The sequence below is a fragment of the Taudactylus pleione genome, unplaced genomic scaffold (assembly GCF_031769625.1).
Source record: "Taudactylus pleione unplaced genomic scaffold, aTauple2 ptg000147l, whole genome shotgun sequence".
NCBI lineage: Eukaryota > Metazoa > Chordata > Amphibia > Anura > Myobatrachidae > Taudactylus > Taudactylus pleione.
The window spans coordinates 4,851,554-4,874,449 of record NW_028284549.1 but is presented as its reverse complement, the minus strand read 5'-3'; the positions used below and the strand labels follow the sequence as shown (position 1 = coordinate 4,874,449).

Here is a 22,896-nt window from a genome sequence, read left to right as displayed (position 1 = left end):
CCCTCTAAACTGGATTCAGAAGGACAATGGGCCTAATTCAGACCCGCTGGCGAGCGCTGAGCGCTCGTAAGCGGGTCGATGTTAGGCCAGTGCGCATGCGCACGACTGAGGCGGCTTCATCGTGCACATGCGCGAGACCCGGATAGTGACGGCCAAGCTGTCGCTTTGGGTCTCGCTACAAAGGAGGTGTGCTGTCGAAGGTGAGTGACAGGACGCCCCCTTTGGTGGGTGTGCCTGCCCATGGGAACGCCTACCATCTGGGGCCGGCCCCACTGACATCACAAGTGATGTCAGTGGGAGTGCTTTCAGCTCTGATAGAGCCAAAAGCACTCCAGGGCTTGAGGCAATGAGACCCTACCACAAGGGTCTCGTCGCAAGCCCGATGGTCGCGATGGTCTTGACCATCGCGACCATCTTTTTTGCTGCTCACTATGCGAGTGGCCAGGAGGCCGCTCTAAAATTCAGAGGGAAGGCCCTGATTCAGAGCGAGCGTTCTGTCAGAGCGTCTGGCTCTGAATCAGGGCCAATGTCTTATATCTAAAAAAGTTCAATTATGATATAACATAAAAAGCAATAATCTTGTTTATATGAACTTTCATTTGACATAAAGGTTATGTTGAACAAGGCTGATGCTATGAAATTACCAATAACCACATTCACATTATGTCAATTTATTTTCTGATTAACAGGCAATATATAATTTTTATTTAAAGTGAGATATATTTTTGCTCAGATGGAAAATAAAAAGTCCCTGTGGGGAATGTAATAGTCTGTGGATTTTTCAGTAAATTTTAAGACACGATTACAGCGACTATGGTCTCCAAGACACAAGAAGTACTTTGGAGGGTGAGCCGCCATTCGGCCGGCGATGTGCGGCTGGTTATGAAGTCACACATTGAAGACATTACAGTTTCACAATATTGATATATAAAAAAAAAAATAGGAAAAGAAAAAATCAGTTTAGGCCCCTCCCCCTCAACAGAGCAACCAACACTAGGACTTCGGCCTAGGCTGGTATTGGAAAATACAGGGGGACACATTCCCATTAAGAGGGGAATTCAATATGAAATGTAAACTTCGCTGTCAAAGTTTACGTTTCATATCGGAGCTTTTACCTGGGATAAAGTATCGGGCGCGCGCCCGCTTATCCCCGTATTCAATATGAAACTAACGAAAACGGGAGCCTGCGAAGTGTGATTTGCGTAAAGTTATAAAATTTTCCTTAAAAAAATTGTAAGACCCCCCTAAAGTTGTAAAAACATGGGGGATCACTATGGGTACCCCCGTTTTAGCCTGTAATTGAAAGTCGGGGATTTAAATAGCCGCAACAGGTGTTTTTTACCCCGACATTGAAGAAGTGATGCAGAAGAGCACTTAGGTTATTTTTTTTCGTTTTTTTAAGTGGTCCCATCAAATTTGGGGTACATGAAAATGGGTACTAGCATATTTTGATGTCCCTAAAGTAAGTTTTTAAAAATTCTGCATTTGTGCACCTGCCGCTATAATTCTATTCTAGAAAACACCTGCCGCATACTTGCAGAATAGCCCTGAACCTATTTCCTTATTGTTTAACAATTTTTTCCCATTTTTTTTTTTTCACCCTAATTTTTTAATTAATTTTTTGGGGTGTCCCTAATTTTTTTTAAACATTTTTTGACACAGTTAATTTTTAAATGTCATTCCCAGGGGTGCAGGCTATTTTTATTAAGCCTGCACCCCTAAACCCCAATTCTGCACTTTTTTTCGACACCTATTCAATGGTGAAAAGTTATCCCCGTTTTTTATCAAAGACTTTTCGAACCTGCGATAAGTCTTTCAAATTGAATACGGTGTAAAACTAAAACCTGCGATAATGACGTCATAGGTGCGATATTAACGCAAAAAATGAATTTTCGCTCTCATATTGAATACCCCTGTAAGAGCACTAAGCATTACCTGGAGGCACTATAGCAGACGGGCTCCTGCCACCATAGTGCCAACCAGCCTAATACAGGAAAGCACAGCTTTGTGTAGCGGAGGACTAAAGAATATTTACCTTCCCAATTGTAAGGGCATGCTGGTGCCTGGTGAACCACAAGTGACAGCCTGCTCCCCCTATGCCAGGGCCCGCTGGCACCTGTAGTGCTCATGTATAAAAATGACAATATAGACACACAGCAGAAAAAAGGGTTATTAAAAAATAACCCACTACGTATTACTTATAGATTCATATGAAAAGGTCATCTTTGCTCCAAAGTCAGCGTCCAGGGTACTTGGCAAAGTAAAAACCATAATGTACAAAAGCGACTACATCTTACAGGCTTCCGCGGTACTCATGGCCACTGCCGTAGGAATAAAGGTTTGATTGGTCAGAGCACAGAAGCTCCACACTCTGACCAATGTTTTCATACTGAAGGTTGCAACGCAGAAACAGGCACAACAGAATGTGGTTTGCACTATAATTACCATTCTATACACAGCTTGGCTAAAAGTCTTAAACAACTTCTCCTTATAGGTCTTTGCAGGAAATGTTCCAATTAAAGGGAACCATGGAAACAGCTGTTTGATGTGATATCAGAGTGTATTGCTCAGATGTATCCTTTGAGAACCATTTGGGTTAGACTGTAGTTTCCAGCTAAACTTATCCTAGCCACACACACTGCATTATTGCAGCTGATGTCATGTGACTTGTCCAAAATCATCCAATTAAAATCAACTGAGATCACTATGGGCCAATGTGAGGGGCCATCTTCTGCCCACACTCGTAGAAGTCATCTATACAATACTTGCCCATGGGTTAACAGTGGGCAGTAATTGAATAGCTCCAGATACTTAACCCAGGAGCTTAAACCACACAGTGAGTCCCATCGCAAATGGAATCCCTCCCAAAGATAAGCATTGCTGCCTGTACTACATTAACTCACCCACAACAGAGCATCACAGTGACTGCCATATAATACATAGTGAACGCCATATAATGCAGAAGAGAACATCACTGTGACGTTCATATAATACAGTGAGCATCACAGTGGCTACAAGATAATTGAGCAAAGTGGCCACCATATAGTACAGAGAACATCATTGTGACTACTATGTACTGCAGATAACATCACTGTGACCACCATATAATACACAGAACATCACTGTTACCACCATAATACAGATAACATCACTGTGACCACCATATAATACAGAGAACATCACTGTGACCACCATATAATACAGAGAACATCACTATGACCACCATATAAAACAGAGAACATCACTGTGATCACCATATTATACAGAGAACATCACTGTGACCACCATATAAAACAGAGAACATCACTGTGATCACCATATTATACAGAGAACATCACTGTGACCACAATACAGAGAACATCACTATGACCACCATATAATACAGAGAACATCACTGTAAACACCAAATAATACAGAGAACTTCACTGTGATCACCATATAATACAGAGTACATCACTGTGACTGACATTTAATACGGAGAACATAGTGTGACTGATATATTATACGAAAAACACCACAGTGAACATCATATAATGCAGAGTATCAGTGACCACTATATAATGCAGAAGCATCAGTGACTGCATATAATACAGAGAGGATCAGTGACAGCCATATAACATGGAGAGCATTACAGTGACCATTATACAATACAATACCAATTCCTTCCTATATGTTACCTGTTGGAGACCTCAACTGTTACTCTTGTTGCAGCTACAGCAGTATTCAGGAAACAGGACCCGTGAAAGATGTGAGTAGCAGGGGCCATCAGACGGGAAGAAGGGTCTGTGCAGCCTATTGCTGCAGCTCACAGCCCCTGGGAAGGGATAAGATATATGGTGTTGACCACCCTTCTTCCCTGCTCCCCCCACTTTCAGGTGTTATTTAAAAGTAAAATACAGGATCCCACCCGGGATTAGGGATCCGGCTCCCTCCACTGGCACCCTACTCTGTCACCCAGGAAACATGTGTTGCCAGCCCCCCTAGCTGCAGCCTGCCTTCTAACATATTACATTTACACAACAAGCACACCCTCATCAATGATTTACTGAAAAAGTGCCTTTTTATTGCTTTTAAAGGTTTACAGTTCCATCATTGCCTACTCACAGTTAATACAGCCCTATTGAGCGATGAAGCAGTGTTTATGAGAAAGCCTCACCATGCCTCTGTGTTATTACTTGTTCCTAGTGAACTGATAGGTAGTATGTCCCAGAATATAGCCTTAGTAGATCCCCACATGGCTGCTTCAGCTGTGTTTCAGTCATGTTACTTGTTTATAGTGATTGTGTAGGCTACATTGTCAGACATACTAGCTGCTCAATTCATAAAATAGCTGCTTCAATGAATTCATTGGCTGCAGTCTCACGAATTTCATTTTAAACCACAAAAAGGCAGCCCGTGTTTAGGTAACAGGAGCTTTACTTAGAGGTGGGTTATTGAAAACAGTTTTTAGTGTGTAATACATACTTGCCTACCCTCCCAATTCGCCCGGGAGTCTCCCGAAAATCAGGTGCCGCTCCCGCCCCCCAGAAAGGCAGACAAGCCTCCCGGCGGCCACCAAACCCCTGGCAATTACCTTAGAAACCACCGCAGCGGGGGAAGGCCAGTGAATCGCGTCATTTTGGCCCCACCCCTTGTTTCACAATGCCTGTAATATCGGCATTGTGTAGCAAGGACGGGGCCAAAATGATGCGATCGTCTGGCCCCCCCCCACAAATGACATCAATCTGTCCGGCCCCGCCCCCTTGCGCCAGCCACACATACCTGTCATGCTGATCTGGCTGCTCCCTCCCGGAAGGGGCAGCCAGAAAGTCGGCAACCATGTAATACAGTATCAATTAAATTGTTTTCTACCCACTAACCATAGCACAGCTTAAAACTGCACATTTAACATTTAAAGCATAAGACAGGGAGGGCAGTTACGTGGGGCACTACCCTGGGAGTTTCCAATATCAGTTGTCACTTCTGACTTAGGGGGTCATTCAGACCTGTTCGCAAGCAAAGGACGCTTGCAAACGGGTCGATGTTGCCCCACTGCGCATGCGCACGACGGAGGGAGCTCCGTCGTGCGCATGTGCGAGACCCGGATAGCGACGGGTCTCCGTCGCTCCGGGTCTCGCACCAAAGGGGGCGTGCTGTCGATGTTGATTGACAACACGCTCCCTTTGGTGGGCGTGCCGGGGGCGTGACTGCCAGACGGAGGCGTTCCCATGGGAACGCCTACCGTCTGAGTCCGGCCCCACTGACATCAGTAATGATGTCAGTGGGAGTGATTTTGGCTCTGATAGAGCCAAAATCACTCCTGGGCTTGCGGCAGCGAGACCCTACCGCAGGGTCTCGTCGCAAGCCCGATGGTCGCGATGGTCTTTGACCATCGCGACCATCTTTTTGGCCGCTCGCATAAGCTGTGGGTGGTCACCCACAGCTATGCGAGCGGCCAGGAGGCCGCTCCAAATTTAGCTGGGACGGCCCTGATTCATAGCGAGCGCTCTGGTCAGAGCGTTCAGCTCTGAATCAGGCCCTTAGCGGTCTGAACTTGCTTCTAGAGATAGCACAAGGAGCAGTAATTAACAAGTTGTACAGTTCTAGGGACTGTTGTCCTGTCTAGGTATAATGTACCCTAGATACAAGCACAAATAACAATGACAGCAGTGAGCAGGACAGAACCGAGGGAGGTAGGCAAGGTCCTGGTGGCATCTGTCACTGTTTCCATCTTGTGGGGCGGCTTGAGAGGCATCTGACTACCTGGAAAGGCACCGGGCATGACCTAAGGATGTATCTGGCATCCAGCTTTCTACTCTCAGCCCTGTAGCGTACTAGACATCACAATGTCATGTGTGGTAAGTTGGTGGCTGTGGGGACTTGCCCTGATGTTAGATTGTCTTCCTCCAGTCTGCAGAAGTGACTCTCAGGGAGGAGGTATTTATTATACACTAGTGGCCTAGGAAAGTGTGACCATTTTACGAGTACATTAGCCACCACAGCTGGCTTCTGCATTGTGCACTAGCAACTAGGAAATAACCCGGGTCTGCATTGTATATTGACCACCATAGTGGAGGGTCTTTTATTGCACACATTGCCAGAGCTTGGGTCCTGCATTTTATACAAGATACCAGTACATGTTACTTTATCCTATGCTAGCCATCAGACTTAAGGCCTGCATTGTATAGGAGTCCTCAGAACGCAGATATCATTCATTGGTCACGAGGACTTGTGCTGATTAGTATATAAGTGATGTAGTTGGGATACCTACAGCCGGGATGCTGGCTCTCGAAATCCCATCGCCGGAATCCCGACCGTAGTAGAGGTGCCCACGCCGGAACCCCGACAACCGGCTGGTTAGGTGTTAGCTGCGGGGTGGGGGGGGGGGGGAGTTGGGAGGGTTAGGCGCTACTAGGCGGAGGTTATGGATTGGGCAACAGACAGGGGGGGTTCGGTTTAGGCACCACTGGGGGAGGTTAGGGTTAGGCTACGGACAGGGTGGGTTAGGTTTAGGCACTACTGGGGGAGGTTAGGGTTAGGAACTAAGGGAGGAGGGTTAGGTTCAGGCACCAAGAGGGTAGTGTTAGGTTTAGGCACTAACGGAGAGGGTTAGGGTGCAGGGTAGGGAGGGTTAGATGGTTAAAGGGAGAGGGTTAGGATACTTACCTAACCCCTGTCAGGATACAGAGCATCGGGATGCCGCTGCCAGTATTTTGACAGCTGGCATCCCATCTGTCGGTATTTCATACCCATCCCGTATATACTAATCCAAAGTATGACCTATTTTCCTGTTTTATTTAAATAATGACAAAGGGCGTGATTCAGAGGTGGACGCTATTGCAATTCGCATGCAGACTGAGCGATTGTTTGTCATTGCGCATGCACCGTAGTGCGCGTAGGCAGTTGTGCGATCCCGCAGCAATCGCCGTGCAAGTCCGCAGGCCACGGAGGCCCATTTCAGATTGATTAACAGGAAGTGACCATTTGGGGGTGTTGACAGGGGGTGGTTAAGGAAACGCAGGCGTGCCTGGGTGTTTAAACGCCGTTACGTGCATAAATTAGCCACTGCAAGTGCATACGCAAACCTGTGTGCAGGGGTGTCTTAAGAGAGGAGGGAGTCAGTGTGCACTCCTCGTGCAGGCCCCCCTCCTCTCTCCCCGGTGGCCGGCAGCCGACTGACATGACTGGCCAGCCACCGGAGCATTAGTAGACTCCAGGCACTAGAGTGTGCCCGGAGTCTACTGTGCATGCGCAGTACACCGGAAAAATGGCAGCGGCGGCCATTTTCCAGTGTTCTGAGCAGCGCTGACACCCGCCGCGGGACCACGGATAGGCAAGTTTAAAATAATATGGGTGTAGGGTGTGCGGTGCGGGCCCCCCTGGACTCGGGGGCCCGTGTGCCCCGCACACACTGCACCCATTATAGATACGCCACTGCCTGTGTGGCAGAAGTGCTCCCTAGGCTGCAGCAGGTCAGACCTGCCGCAAGGGTAAAATGGCCGCCGATGTCCTTTCGATGTTACCGATAGTTATGCATGCATGCGATCGCGCATGCAAGTATGAAGGGTGATCTTTGCAAACATTAGCATATTTTCACAGCTGCGTGCGTGGGAAAGCGCGGCTGCGTATGCATTAGCGTCCACCTCAGGCCCAAAGTATACAGTACCACTTCCTTTGTTCTGGTACAAACTAAGTATCTGTCTTTGTTATACATATAAAATTACGGAGTCTAGTTACTAAGCAGTGTTAAGAGACAAGAGTGAAAAGTGATAAGAAAGTGATAAGGTGCCAGCCAATCAGCTCCCAACTGTCATCTCACAGGCTGTGTTTGAAAAAATGACAGTTGGGAGCTGATTGGCTGGCACCTTATCACTTTCTTATCACTTTTCACTCTGTCTCCTAACACTGCTTAGTAAATAGACCCCTAAATCTTTTATGTACAGTTCTAAATATAGTAATTCCCAGTACTGATCTCTGCGCCATCATCCAAACCAGTCCAGCCCCACATTAATTCCTCCCAGGAAATATGGCAGCGATCTGTACAGATTTATGTCTCTGCAATTAAAAAAAAAACAAATTGAATATCATATAGAAACATATGATTTATTGTTAATAAAGAAGCTATAGTCCATCTATCTACCCATTATAGCGCAGAGGCCACGGCCAGGAACAGGATTACACGGATATGTTTGGCGATAGGAGTCACTCTGTATTTATGGTACTGCAGTTTCCAATGTGACTCAGCTCATTCCAGACTGCTAACTCACAAGACACAAAGCACAGCAGAAGGTTTACCCTCAGAACTAAATGGAAGAGCAATTTAACCAGAGCAACAAATAGCCACTAGGTTTTCTAGTATAGTGGAAGGAGAACATTACATTTGTGCCCTCACGCTAAAAGCTGACATTTACTTCCTCCTTTTGTATCTAGCTACAAAGAAAAAAGGTTACCTTAACCTCCAAGTATTTACAGGCTCCAGCACTGCCCGCACTGGCTTTTACTAGCCTAGCCATTATTATGAGCATACAACAGAGGTTGTCCAATAGGTTCCATTAGCAGATAGAGTGTACAGGCTGGAAGAGCAGCCTAAAATACAATGGTTACCAGTTATATTTCTGCATCTTTCTCACATAATTACGTTTCTTGTAGTGCATCTCTCCTGACATTTTCACTCTCCACTTTTCCATGTCGTACACCTAATATTATAACTAAGCTACCTGTCCCTACTTTATAGCAACTATCAAAATATTTCTCTGTGTTTTAAAACGTTGGCAGAAGCGTGCACACGGCACAGCCATTTGCACTCTGCAAAGAAACTTGAATAATTAAAACTGGGCCAGGTGAATTGCAAATCTCTGTAGAAATTTCGGAGCTGATTCAGACCCGCTCGCAAGCGCACAGCGCTCGCAAGCGGGTCGATGGTCCCCCACTGTGCATGCGTCGCCTCCGGCGTGCGCATGCGCGATACCCGTCACTATGGGTCTCGCTACAAGACGGGGTGGCTGTCGATGTTGATTGACAGCTCGCCCCATTTTGTAGGCGGGGAGGGGGGGTGGCTGCACAAACGCAGGCGTTCCCTTAGGAACGCCTGGCGTTTGTGGGCGGCCCTACTGACATCACTAGTGATGTCAGTAGTGGACTTTCTGCTCTATTAGAGCAGGGAGTCCACTCACGCTTGCGAGAGCCGACACCCTACCACAGGGTCTCCTCGCAAGCCTGATGGTCGCAATAATCGCGACGGGCTCCAGGCCGCTCGCAAAAGCTGTGGGTGGTCACCCACAGCTTAGCGAGCGGCCTGATGGAAAAAAATAAATAAATAAACGCCCATCAGACCTGCGAGCTGCCTCCGGCGGCGAGCGGGTCTGAATCAGGCCCTTAGTGCAAATGGTAAGGTTTTGTCAAACTTTGAATCTGTGCAATTAGAGTTTTATGGAGGCTTCTTTATTCTCTATTCAAGATGAGGATCATTATAGTGCTCTCTGGACCATTTAGAGATAGAGACGGGGAGAGCGGATACAAATTACCACGACCCTGCAAAGCTGCAGCCACACCCTCCCAGTGCGTGCGCACCACAGGAATGTACGTCATGACATGTCGTAGCCACACCCCATCCAGTGGCCACGCCCCCTCAGTACCCGGAGCCCTTTCAATGTCTTGGCATCCCTAATTATATGTTACACTTGTTGAGCACCAATGATTTTCTGGAAACTATATTAAATGTTATGCTCTTTATCTCTTATAACATATGTGTCCATACATTCGCTAGCTCTTCTGTCTAGCTGCATTATATCACTACAGGTCATTTGGAACATAACAATATATTAAAACTTAAGACAAAACCAAAACAGATGTAAGGAGCAGATAAACCCGATTACTGAATGGTCATTAAACCTGGATGAAAGAGGGAAACTTGTAAATGGACCAACACAATGGAAGAAACGTTGGGCAAGTGCTTACCGTTATAGACTGGAAAGACCTAAAGGCGCTCCCCAGCCAAATGTAGATATGGGACTGGATGTTGGTGGATGTGCCGTTAAATGTATTTGCTACAACAAGAAAAGCATATGGTCCAATGCTGAAGAATTCCCAGTCGTAGGCACCTGAGGTAGGAATGGTCTGGTTGATTTCGAAGAGCATGCTGCTTGCGTTCCACTTGTAGATAACACTGTTAATATTGTGGTCATTGCCTGTAATAGAGGACATTATTAGATTTACCCGGTGGAGTGAGAAGAACATGATTATTTATTCATTACTGCAATGTATTTGTCAGAAGGGGATGTACAGTAGTCGACAGTCACAAAACTGACAGGTTATGGAGGTGAGTATTAGGGTTAGAGGTTAGGTTTAGGCACTAGGAGGTGTGTTATAGTTAGGCAGTAGGAAAGGAGAATGGTTGGGGTTAGGCTACAGGAGAAGATGGTTAGAGTTAGGCTGTGGGAAGGGACGTTAGGGATAGGCACTAGGGGGATTGTTAGTGCTAGGTGGCGGGAGAGGACGGTTATTGTTAGGCAGTGGGAAGGGCAGGTTATGGTTAGGCTGCTGGAGGGGTGGATTAGGGTTGGAATCCTGGTGGATTGGTCAAAATCCATCAGGATTTTAGGGTTAGGCTGCGGGATTTTGACCGTCGGGATGTCGGTATTCTGACCGTTGGCATTTTGACCATTGGGCTCCTGTACCCAACCCATCAGAAGTAAAATAGTAAATTCCCATGGGCCTAATTCAGATTTGAGAATAGAGTAAGAAATAGCAAGTAATTGTGCACCTGGACAAACCATGCTGCAATGCAAGGGGAGCAAATACATAAATAGTTTTTTGCATGTGGGGTAAATACTGGCTGCTTTTGGATGTAGCCCACAGATGCTGGACAGCGTTATTTTTAACATAACAATTTAGAATTCCATTTGGACACAGCCCCTCCCACATCTAATTCTCTCTGCACATTTTAAATCTGCCCCAGCTGTAGTGCAGCATTATTTTACCAAGATGCACAGTTACTTGGTCTTTCTTACTCTGGGGGTCATTCAGACCCGCTCGCGAGCGAAGGTCGCTCGCTAGCAGGTCAATGGTGGGCGAATGCGCATGCGCGAGACCCGGCGAGCGACGAGAAATACGTCGCTCGGGGTCTCGCACCAAAGGGGGCGTGCTGTCGATGGTGAGTGACAGCACGCCCCCTTTGGTGGGCATTCCGGGGGCGTGGCTGCCAGACGGAGACGTTCCCATGGGAACGCCTACCGTCTAAGTCCGGCCCCACTGACATCACTAGTGATGTCAGTGGGAGTGATTTTGGCTCTGATAGAGCCAAAATCACTCCTGGGCTTGCGGCAGCGAGACCCTACCGCAAGGGTCTCGTCGCAATCCCGATGGTCGCGATGGTCTTGACCATTGCGACCATCATCATGGACGCTCGCATGAGCTGTGGGTGGTAACCCACAGCTATGCGAGCGTCCATAAGGCCGCTCCACATTTAAATAGGACGGCCCTGATTCAGAGCGAGCGTTCTGCTCTGAATCAGGGCCTCTATTCCCAAATCTGAATCAGCTTCCCGCTAGGTTAATGTCACACTTCACATCATTCTTGTATAATAAAATGGCGCAAAGAGCAATGACGTGCTGTGACCCACAGTAACCAATACAGCATTCATTATTCTCACCAAATTTAGATGACTGAAAACTAATGCCTCATTGGCTGACATGAGATGTCATACATTTATTATATAGATCATTATTATTCTTTGCATCATGTTATTAAATCTTCCCCAGCGTATATCATGACAGAGCACCAGATGAGGAACTGAACGTACGCCTATTTGCGGAACATATTTTGTGTGCTCTGGAATCGAGCGCACACAAGTATGGATGAAGCAGAGTCAAACACACGTTCCAGGCTCATCACCGGTTACGACTGAAGCAGTGTAACTAGGCAGTGACGTGGCGTTCTCACGTAGGCAAACTTCAGTGAGAATATGTCAACACAACCGCACGCGACCATCGCGACCATCACCTGGCTTCTCGCAATAGCTGTGGGTGGTCACCACAGCTAAGCGAGCGGCCAGAGGCCGCACCAAAAAAAAAAAAAAAAAACGCCCAGATTCAGAGCGAGCGCTCTTTCAGAGCGTCCGTCTCTGAATGAGGCCCACTGTCCAAGTCTCATATAATTCTGATAGCAGAACCTGTCTGCAACCACTAATGAGCTATGGATGAGTAGAACAGGTATCGGGGCCTATTTATGAATCAATATTTGCAGGTCCCCCCCCCCCGTGTGTTTTCAGTAGGGGTACACACAAATATTAAATATCCCCCAACTTCATCTATGCGGGACTGCAGCAGATATTGCAAATATCTGCTGTAATCCCCTGTTTTTGATTGCAAAAGCATCTCCCATAGATGATAATGGGTGCTGTTCATTTGCCAAATTTATTATACTCTGGAATGCTTTGCTCGGTAGCTAATATACCATTTTAGCCTATGGGCAACTTTACACAAAGAGTACCAGAAGAGGTATCCATAATATCCCTCCCCGACTCTCTCTGCTCTAACAGCAGACCGTGCATGTACAGAATGGCGCCAGGCTCCCGAAAGTAGTATAGTGATCACATTAGCAATCACTTCACTTCTAACACGCGGCAGGGAATGGTTCCTTTCGGAGGGATGTAGTCTGGAACCAGACGGTCTAAATGCCGACCGCCGGCTTCCAGACTGCTTTATCCCGACTAGGGACGAATGACAGGCGTCTAAATCTAGACGCCTGTCATTTGCCCGACGTCGGGAAACCGGCGTCCGGCATCCGGATCGAGCGGATGCCTGGCGCCGCAGTGGACAGCTGCCGGGGGGGGGGGGGAGGGTTAGGGCTCCCAGGGGGGACTTAGGGTTAGGCACCCCCCCGGGAGGTTATGGTTAGGCTAGGGGGAGGTTAGGGTTAGGCACCCCCGGGGGGAGGTTAGGGTTAGGCACCCCCCCGGGGGTTTAGGCAGCGGGGAAGGGGGGGTTAGGTTTAGGCACTTAGAGGGGGGTTAGGGTTAGGCACAGGGGGAGAGGTTAGGGTTAGGCACCCCTAAGGAAGGTTAGGGCTAGGGGGGTTAGGTTAGTAAATAGTAATACTTACCTTTAGGGCGATCTGGATTTCCTCCTTTGTCGGGCAGCCGCTGTTGGGAATTGTAATACATATCACACCCCTTTCAGAGCCCCCACTGCGGTTGTATTTTCATGCATCCAGTTGCTCTATCATTTCTTATTGCAACTAATAGCGGCGATAAGAAATGATAATTATCGGCTCTAGAACCTGATAATTGATAAATGGGCCCCATTGAAAGAGGAGGAAACTTGAATTAATGCTATCAAGAACACCTTAACTCATCCACAGTCCTTATAACTGCCTTTCTTTATTATTTCAAGGTAATACAGCCGACTACAAACCACGTACCCAAAGCAAAAAGTCTTTCAAATCAAATTTTACTCTAATTTTGGTAAGTAAATTGGTGTCATTACAAGAGGAAAATCAGACAAATCACTTTGAACCAAGTTAAATTGATGCGAACGTCACAATAGGTTTATAAGAGATACTGTAGGTATTAGAGGTGACTGTAACTCACATTCTGGTATGGAACAAACATAGCGGGAGCAATACCTTCTCTGTGGTTGGCAACAGCCAAAAACGTCTCTCCTTCGATGTGAAACGCCTCCCAATCGCGTGCACTATACGTCCGTATACTCTGATACGGGAGGAATTTTGTTTTCTTTGGATTCCATTTGTAAATGACTGACAGCTCCTCCCCATCGTCATTCTTCTCAAAGTTCGCCAAGGCTAAGAATATCTTAAGAAAATTAACAATCAATTAGAAAAAAAAAAATGCATTTAATTATAAATTAGACAGAACCCTGAGTTATTATTACACAGATTAGGTAAGGATAAACTGTATTCATCCTTGTGCTTAGCAGCTAATCAGCCATAAATTGATTCTACCTCTCCTCTTAATTCATATGGATAATGTAGAGATTGACGCAATCCTTCTACTTAGAGATATTTTGAAATGCGGCTTCTCAGCGACTGGTCCGTAAGTCATGGTTCCGCTTTGCATATTCGCACTTTGGGCCTGATTCAGAGCCGCTCGTAAGCGGCCGCTCGTTCGCTCCGAGCGATGTTCGCACAACTGCGCATGCGTATGGGTTGTAATACGCATGCGCGAACCAGTCATTGCGGTCGGAAATTGTGTGCTAGCAAAATAGCGAATGCCTGCTAATTTGAGTGACAGAATGAGGCGTTTGTGGGTGGTAACAGGGGAAGGTGCTTGAAAACGGGGAGTGGAGATCCGAACGCAGGCGTGCCAAACGGTCAAAACGGGCGTTTTAAGGGTCTGCATAATTAACAAAGCAGCGTCATTGACCACGTCACTTGGTTGTCTTTTAGCCTGAACTGCTCGCATGATTGCGGTAGGAAAATGCTACCACAAGCACTGCAAGCAGTTCATACACCTTTCGATGTACTCGATTAATCTAATAAAAAGCGGAGATGACGTAGGATGCGAGCGGCCAGGGGGCGTTTTTTTTTTAAATCGTTCGTTCGTTCAGACAGAGGCGTCAACAGACCGCAAAGAGCGAGCACTCTATTTAAATATCCGGACCCTTTTTCTGAACGAGCGAGCGCAAATAGCGTCCGGCTCTGAATCAGGCCCTTTGTACAGATGTTACTTGGTTCCAAGATCTTAGGAGGTAAATTTACTAAAGTGAGAGTTTTTAGAAGTGATTTTTAAAAGTGATGTTGCCCATAGCAACCAATCAGATTCTAGCTATAATCTTCTAGAAGGTGCTAGTTAAATGTTCAGTAGAATTTGATTGGTTGCCATGGGCAACATCAATTTTAAAACTCACTTCTAAAAACTCTCCCTTTAGTAAATTTACCCCTTAGAGAGATACTTATGGAAATGAGAATTTTCTTAAGGAAAACTTATCTCAAACAATTTGCAGTACAAAGAGAGTAGATGAAAGATTGCACAACTCCAAAACATAAAATGCTTGCCAAGGATTTCTGGAGGTGAAATAGAGACAAAGCAGATTTAAAACTTGCTTAATGATTGCTGGGTAAGCCACCTGAGCAATATTAATCATTACACGGGGGTATATTGAGTCATTCACAAAATGGCATGCCTTCCTTACAGGCCCCGGGGCCTCTATGTGTGAGTAGTAGCTCTCCCCACCCTATACGTGTGTGTGCTATGCATAGTCAGTGGCTTACCATTGGAAGCTTTCATTTATACACAAGTCTGAAAAATAAATCCATATTACAGCACTTTAGTCTTCACAAATGTTAAGAAGATCTCTTACTTGATACCTTTGCTGAGCTTAATGTGTTTCAAAATCTATAATCCTATCAAATAGGTCAACATTTGGTCATTGACTAGAGTTTAGGACAACGCAAAACAAGGGTCTCGATAGTAACTCAGAGATCAGAACTTTCAGGCCTCAAATTATCAGCACTTATTATATAATGAGGCAAAATAACACTGACCTAAAGAAAACAGCGCCCCCTAATGCGGCAAGGAGTATTAACTCCCTTCTTCGCCGTTAGTTATCAAGTAAGCACAAGGCTGCTTAGCTCTTCCACTGTAGTGGCATGATACAATAACAATTCACAGTCCTTGTACAGCAAGGGTCCCCCCCCCATACAGGCAGAGGAGACAGCAGCCTCCCTGACCTCACTGCAGCCCAGCACACAGCAGTGTGTGTCGGGCTGGGAAGAGAGGCTGCTGCCGACAGTTAAGTGGGGGGAAGGGCGTCGGACCCGGGCCCCTCCAACAAGCCCGGGAAATTGTTCCTGGGGGCTTCTCTATTGCACATGCGCCAATCTCCAGGACTATGGCCACCACGCCATTTTCCAGGTGATTTCTGTCTGCAGCACCAGCCAATGCAGGGCTTCAAAGAGGTAAGTATAAAATAACATGGGTGCTGGGTGTGTGGTGTGGGCCTCTCTGGAACCAGGGACCTGTGTCTGCACACATTATAGATACGCCAATGTCCGTAATACACATGCCCCTAACAACTAAACTGCCTTTTAAACCGTTCATGTACAAGGGTCCTATTCAACCTCTAACTCAGAGCCCGGGGATATACAGTAAGAGTCAGACTGTTAACTTGGAGAGTCCTTGGGGTAGATATTGTCAAAGCCCCCGATGATCAATGGATTTAAAGTAGGGGTGTGCACCGGCCACTTTTCGTGTTTTGTGTTTTGGTTTTGGATCTGGATCTTTCTTCGTGTTTTGGATCTGGATTGGTTTTGCCAAAACCACCCTTGCGTGTTTTGGGTTCTGGGTTTTGTGTTTTGGATCTGTATTTTTTTGAAAAAAAGCATAAAAACAGCTAAAATCACAGAATTTGTAGGTTTTTCTGCTCCTATGCTATTATTAACCTCAATAACCTTAATTTCCACTCATTTCCAGTCTATTCTGAATACCTCACACCTCACAATAGTGTTTTTATGTCCAAAAGGTTGCACCGAGGTAGCTGGATGACTATGCTAAGCGACACAAGTGGGCGGCACAAACACGTGACCCATCTAGGCGTGAAACTGCAGTGGCAGACAGGATGGCATTGAAAAACTAGGCCCCAAACTGTACATAATGCAAAGAAAAAAAAGAGGTGCAAGATGGAATTGTCCTTGGGCCCTCCCACCCACCCTTATGTTGTATAAACAGGACATGCACACTTTAACAAACCTATCATTTCAGCGCCAGGGTCTGCCACACAACTGTGGCTGAAATGATTGGTTCGTTTGGGCCCCCACAAAACAAGCTGGCAATTTATCTGTCCCTGCACAAACTGGCTCTATGGAGGCAAGATGTCATCCTCATCCTCCTCATCCACCGATTCCTCACCCTCTTCAGTGTGTACATCCTCATCCTCACAGAGTATTAATTCGTCCCTGCTGGAACCACAGGTCCCTCTGTACGTTCTGGAGGCTGGTCTCCCTGGAAGAGTTGATAATTCATTTTATGAACATCATCTTCTCCACATTTTGTGGAAGCAACCTCCTACGCCTTTCGCTGACAAGGTTCCCGGCTGCACTAAACACTCTTTCGGAGTACACACTGGAGGGGGGGCAACTCAGGTAAAATAGAGCCAGTTTGTACAGGGACCTCCAAATTGCTTCTTTTTCCTGCCAGTACAGGTACGGACTGTCTGACATGCCTACTTGGATGCTGTCACCGATGTAATCCTTTAACAGACAGACGCACGCTTGTCGCTGCTGCTTTGAGGATTCAAGTGCGGCTACAGCCCACACAATTCACAAAGACCAAAAAAAAAAGAACAATATTTTAATTGTTTGTGTAGAACACTTTGAGGTGTCACCACCCTTTAACAGACAGACGCACGCTTGTCGCTGCTGCTTTAAGGATGCAGGTGCGGCTACAGCCCACACAATTCACATAGACAGAAAAAAAAAGAACAATATTTTAATTGTTTGTGTAGCACACTTTGAGGGTGTCACCACCCTTTAACAGACAGACGCACACTTGTCGCTGCTGCTTTGAGGATGCAAGTGTGGCTACATCGCACACAAGTCACAAACACATTAAAAAAATAGTTTTTTATTTTTTGGAGCACTTTGAGAGTTACACCACCCTTTAACAGACAGACGCACGCTTGTCGCTGCTGCTTTAAGGATGCAGGTGCGGCTACAGCCCACACATTTCACAAAGACCGAAAAAAAAAGAACAATATTTTAATTGTTTGTGTAGCACACTTTGAGGGTGTCACCACCCTTTAACAGACAGACGCACGCTTGTCGCTGCTGCTTTAAGGATGCAGGTGCGGCTACAGCCCACACAATTCACAAAGACAGAAAAAAAAAGAACAATATTTTAATTGTTTGTGTAGCACACTTTGAGGGTGTCACCACCCTTTAACAGACAGACGCACGCTTGTCGCTGCTGCTTTAAGGATGCAGGTGCGGCTACAGCCCACACAATTCACAAAGACAGAAAAAAAAAGAACAATATTTTAATTGTTTGTGTAGCACACTTTGAGGGTGTCACCACCCTTTAACAGACAGACGCACGCTTGTCGCTGCTGCTTTAAGGATGCAGGTGGAATCTAGACGGGATTTGGAACCGAGGACACACTACCTCCATCAATTGTCTAAATCCCACTGCACTAATGTCGGATACCGGACGCACGTCTAACACCAACATAGCAGTCAAGGCCTCAGTTATACGTTTTGCTCCAGGATGACTGCTGTCGTACTTCATCCTCATCGCTAGGGACTGTTGGAGGGTCAATTGTTTAGTAAAAGTAGTGATGTTCCTACTTCCTCTCTGGGATGATGAACAACTCCCAGCAGCAGCAACAGCACTAGGAGGAAGTGGTTCTTGATCTTTCCCTATTTTATTTTTATCGGAGAAAGTTTGGTCCTCCATTTATGTTATATTGATATATATACATGCGGCTAAAGCGCACACAAACACAGAAAATATTATTTTATTTTTGCTGGAGAGTAGTGCACTTTGTGGGTTACACCACCCTTTAAGAAATGAGCCAGCCGGCTCTTTACTTATGGGACACAGGCGCACGCTTGGCGCTGCTCCTTTGTTGATGCACGTGCAGCCACAGTGCACACAATTCACAAACACAGAAAATAATTTTTTTTTTGGTTTGGACTGGAGTGTACTTTCGGGGGTTACAGCACCCTTAACGGTCAAGCCAGCCGGCCCTTTACTTATGACACAGGTGCACGCTTGGCACTACTTTGTTGATGCACGTGCGGCTACTGCGCACACAATTCACAAACACAGAAAATAATTTTTTTTTTGGTTTGGACTGGAGTGTACTTTCGGGGGTTACAGCACCCTTAACGGTCAAGCCAGCCGGCCCTTTACTTATGACACAGGCGCACGCTTGGCACTACTTTGTTGATGCACGTGCGGCTACTGCGCACACAATTCACAAACACAGAAAATATATTATTTTTTTAGCACTTGGGGGGAGCACCCCTGATGGACAGAGCACCCCCTGGACAACACTGCAGCACTCCTTTAGGACTGGGACACTGCACAGGACTTTGGAGTGGACACAGCCCCTATGGAGAACTGACTGCACAACACAGTCCAGCCAGCCCCTATGGACTTTGAAGTAGTGGACACAGCCCCTATTAACAACAGCAGCACAGCACAACACAGCCAGCCCCTATGGACTTTGAAGTAGTGGACAACAGCAGCACTACACTACACTACACTACACTACACAGCCCTAACTCCCACCCTCCCTCTTCACTGTCCACAGCCGAGTGAGAAAATGGCGCCGACGTGGGTACCTTATATAGGATCCAAAACCCGCGAGACTCGGAAGGCGGGATGATGACGTTTTGCCTCGATTTCAGATCCGAGTCAGGCGGGAAAAGTCGAGCCTGATTCGGATCGGACTCGGATCGGGGGGGCTCGGGGGGGTTCGGATTTCAGAAATCCGAACCCGCTCACCCCTAATTTAAAGCGACAACTGCCAAACCAGGCTAGTTTAGTAACTATTTCTGTTACAATCGGTCAAAGGGTCGGATTCAATTAGCCGCAAAGAGCCGAGATCAGCAAAAAAGCACCATGTTTTAGAAACATTCGCCTGTTTTGAAGCAAAGTTTTCGCGTACTTTCACTATGCGCGTCCCCGCTTTTCGCCCTTTTCAATTGCAAAACAGGCGAAAACGCATATGTGCGAATGCAGTGAACAGCGAAATGGACAGCTTTTTTGGGGGAAATCAGTCTGCAGCCCCTAAAAAGCATAACTGACATGGGGAATTAATATGGAAGTGTAGTAATAACCCTTATAAAAGTAACTAGGGTACTTAAATTCAAGAGTCAAAGGGCTGTTATATGGACATTTGCATTAGTGGGGAAAAATGACAGAATGCAATTTCTTTTGGGAAAAATAATTGCTGTAGTTACTTTGGGGGTACTTGTAAATGGGTACTAGTATATTTTTTGTGTCTATAAAGTGCAGATTAAAAAATTTTAAAAATACACCTGCTGCAGCCACCTGTAATCCTATACACCTGTCCCATCCATACAGCACCCCAAAATACCTGTCCCAGTACTTTAGACCCATTTTCCAACACTTTTTACATTTTCGCCCAAAACTTACCTCTTTTTTGGGGTGAATTAAGATACATTTCTTTAAGCCTAATTAATCATTAGGGGGGGGGGTCCAAAGGGTTCTGAACCTAGTCCCCACATTTGTACCCCACTTCTTTTTTGCCTGCTTTTGCCTATGGAGTTTTCGCCTAGGCGAAAACGTCCTGGAATTGAATAAGGCGATGCTTCCGAAACAGACGAAAACTGCGCATTGGCAAAATCTTTTTGCAGAACGAGGCTTTTCGCCTCTAATTGAATACGGGCCAAAGTCACCAATCACCGGCAGGTTTGACAAACTGCGGGTTAGGAAATCTACCCCTTCAGTGAAATGTATGAACCAGTGTGATAGCGCCTACTTCAAACTCAGGAGCTCATTCAGACCCGCTCGCAAGATGAGATCGCTCGCTGGAAAAAGGGGGCTGGATATTTAAATTAAGCGCTCACATTGCGTCGCGTAAGGTCGCCCACTATGTGTTAGCGAGCTACGGCAAAGTGCGCTCGCAAGTGTCTGAAGACGCCCCCTTGCCACTCGCAACACACGTCATCTCTGGGAAATGTTTGATTAATCGGGACAATCGTGAGCCATCGGAGCTGCTCGCAGCCCTTTGGGTTGCCTTTCAACGCCGCAAGCACCGAGATCAGTACGGGATGAAATACATGCCGGTGACAGGTACAATGACGATACTTTGCTAATTATGCACGCCCTTTAAACGGCGTTTTGGCGGCCTGACACGCCTGTGTTCACAACACCACTCCCCCGTTCATAAGCACCTTCCCCTGTTACCACTCACAAACGGCGATATCTGTCACTCAAACTAGTGACCTGATAGTGGCTTACGAGCAACCAAAATCAGATCGCAAAGAATGGCTTGTGCACGTGCACTGTGAATTATACGCATGCGCAGATGGGCGAAAGTCGCTCAGCGAGCGAGCGCAACTTAGCGAGCGGGTCTGAATCAGGTCCTCAGTGCTGTAATAGGGATAAGGATAGCAACACCAATGTGTAACTAGTTCCTGTTGCAGCAGCAGCAAAATATCTGTGCTCTATAATTTTATTTTACTTTGTTAATACATTTTGGTGGCCAGATTAAGGTCTAAAAGGCAAGGTATAATTTCCTTTTGAGAACGATTTCCCCATGTCATTGAAACAATAGTCACAACAAACTGACAGGAAGAGGTGGGAACAAAACAACCACATTAAGCTCGCCTGTTGAAAACCATTAATCATAAAGTAGAAAAAACCCACGATAATCTGTGCTGAAGCCGCAGTGAATACCAAAACAAAAAAGCAAGTGTCTTACCCAATCATCCACAGCTATGTACACATTTTCTAATTTGTGTCTTTAAAGGTCCATTCTTACATTACACACAGCATTACATGAATGAGTCGCCCGGGTTTATTTGCATTGCATTTGTCTGCTTGTACAGTTACACAGAAAGGTGCAGACTTTGCATACATAAATGAGATCTGCAAAGTCGGCTGTTTATACTGTATATGAGTTTTTCACAATCGTCCACTACAATGGTTAAGCCCTTACAAAAACTTGCTGTGGGACCCACAAATGTCTAGTTACACTCTTGCATGTATGTCTCTCCATTTTTAATTAGGACTTATTACTATTATTATTTTACTTTATTTATATGGCGCCACAAGGGTTCCGAAGTGCCTCACAAAGTACTTGAACAAATGAGCACACAAGAAAACAGCGACTTACAGTACATAACAATGCAGGACAGGGACACAGGGCTCCATTCAGACCCGCTCGCTAGATGCGTATGCTCGCACCCAGCGTATGAAAATCCAGCGCACACCCAGCAAGGCAGGCGATCGCACGGCAAGACATAAACACACCCACTATATCTTGGTCTGCGATCGCTTTGTGTATGTAGACACCCACCAGCCTGTCTTAAGACGCCCACTTGCGCACATCATCTCCAGGAAGTGTATGCAACCATCGGTACATCGGACACCATCGTAAAATTCAACCAGGTGAAGTGTACTATGATGCTGCCGGTTAATTATGGACGCCTCTGAAACGGAGTTAAGATGCTCAGGCACGCCTGCGTTTGCACTTCCACTCCCCTGTTATTAATGGCCAGGCCCTGTTACCACCCACAAACGGCTTCTCCTGTCACCCACTTTGCTGAGCTGTCTATGCCCAGCGAGCGAACGCTTCCCGATCTCTCGCACTGGTTTGCGCACGCGCACTGCGATGCATGCGAAAATCGGCCAGCTATGAGCGAACGCATCTTAGGGAGCGGGTCTGAATCAGTTCCATAGTTTGTAAATATTACTGCAATAGCGATTATGACACTCAAAAAAGCAGCAGGGCCTCAGCAGCCAAGTATTTGGTGCACTTGTGGAGAGTTTGGAGTAGATGATCGTAGGAGTAAGGGAAGCAAAAGCACATGAGGGAAGAGGGCCCTGCTCGTGAGAGCTTACATTCTAAACGGGAGGGGCAGACAGACAGGAGTGACACAAATGGGGTAGACAGAGAGGAAGAAGCATGGAGCAGCAGGTTAGGATGAGAGCTGGAAGCTATAAATCATACACGCCTACTCTCCTGAATTGGCTGGATGGCTCCCAAGGCCACCCATTTTCTGAGAAAAGTGGGCGGTCCAGCCAATCAATGCAGGTAATCGTGGCATTGTACAGCTGGGGTGGGGCCAGAATGATGTGATTGGATCATCACGCCCATTGACACCACCCACACCTTCTCCACCGCAAATCTGTCCTAGTTGCCCCCTCATGGAATGAGCAGCCCAAAGATCGGCAACTACGCTATAAATTAAATTATGTGGTATATTATT

At 46.4% G+C, this 22,896-nt stretch overlaps 1 protein-coding gene across 2 annotated transcripts in view; it reads right to left on the bottom strand.

Moving 5' to 3' along the window:
* Positions 1–22,896, bottom strand: part of TSPEAR (thrombospondin type laminin G domain and EAR repeats) — a 143,234-nt gene that overhangs the window by 19,310 nt on the left and 101,028 nt on the right. For both annotated transcript variants that reach the window (XM_088474137.1, XM_088474138.1), the window contains 2 exons: positions 13,603–13,789; positions 9,937–10,166 (listed from right to left, as the gene is read on the bottom strand). In XM_088474137.1, coding sequence (XP_088330263.1) covers positions 9,937–10,166; positions 13,603–13,789 — 417 coding nt within the window. The remainder of the gene's footprint in view (positions 1–9,936; positions 10,167–13,602; positions 13,790–22,896) is intronic.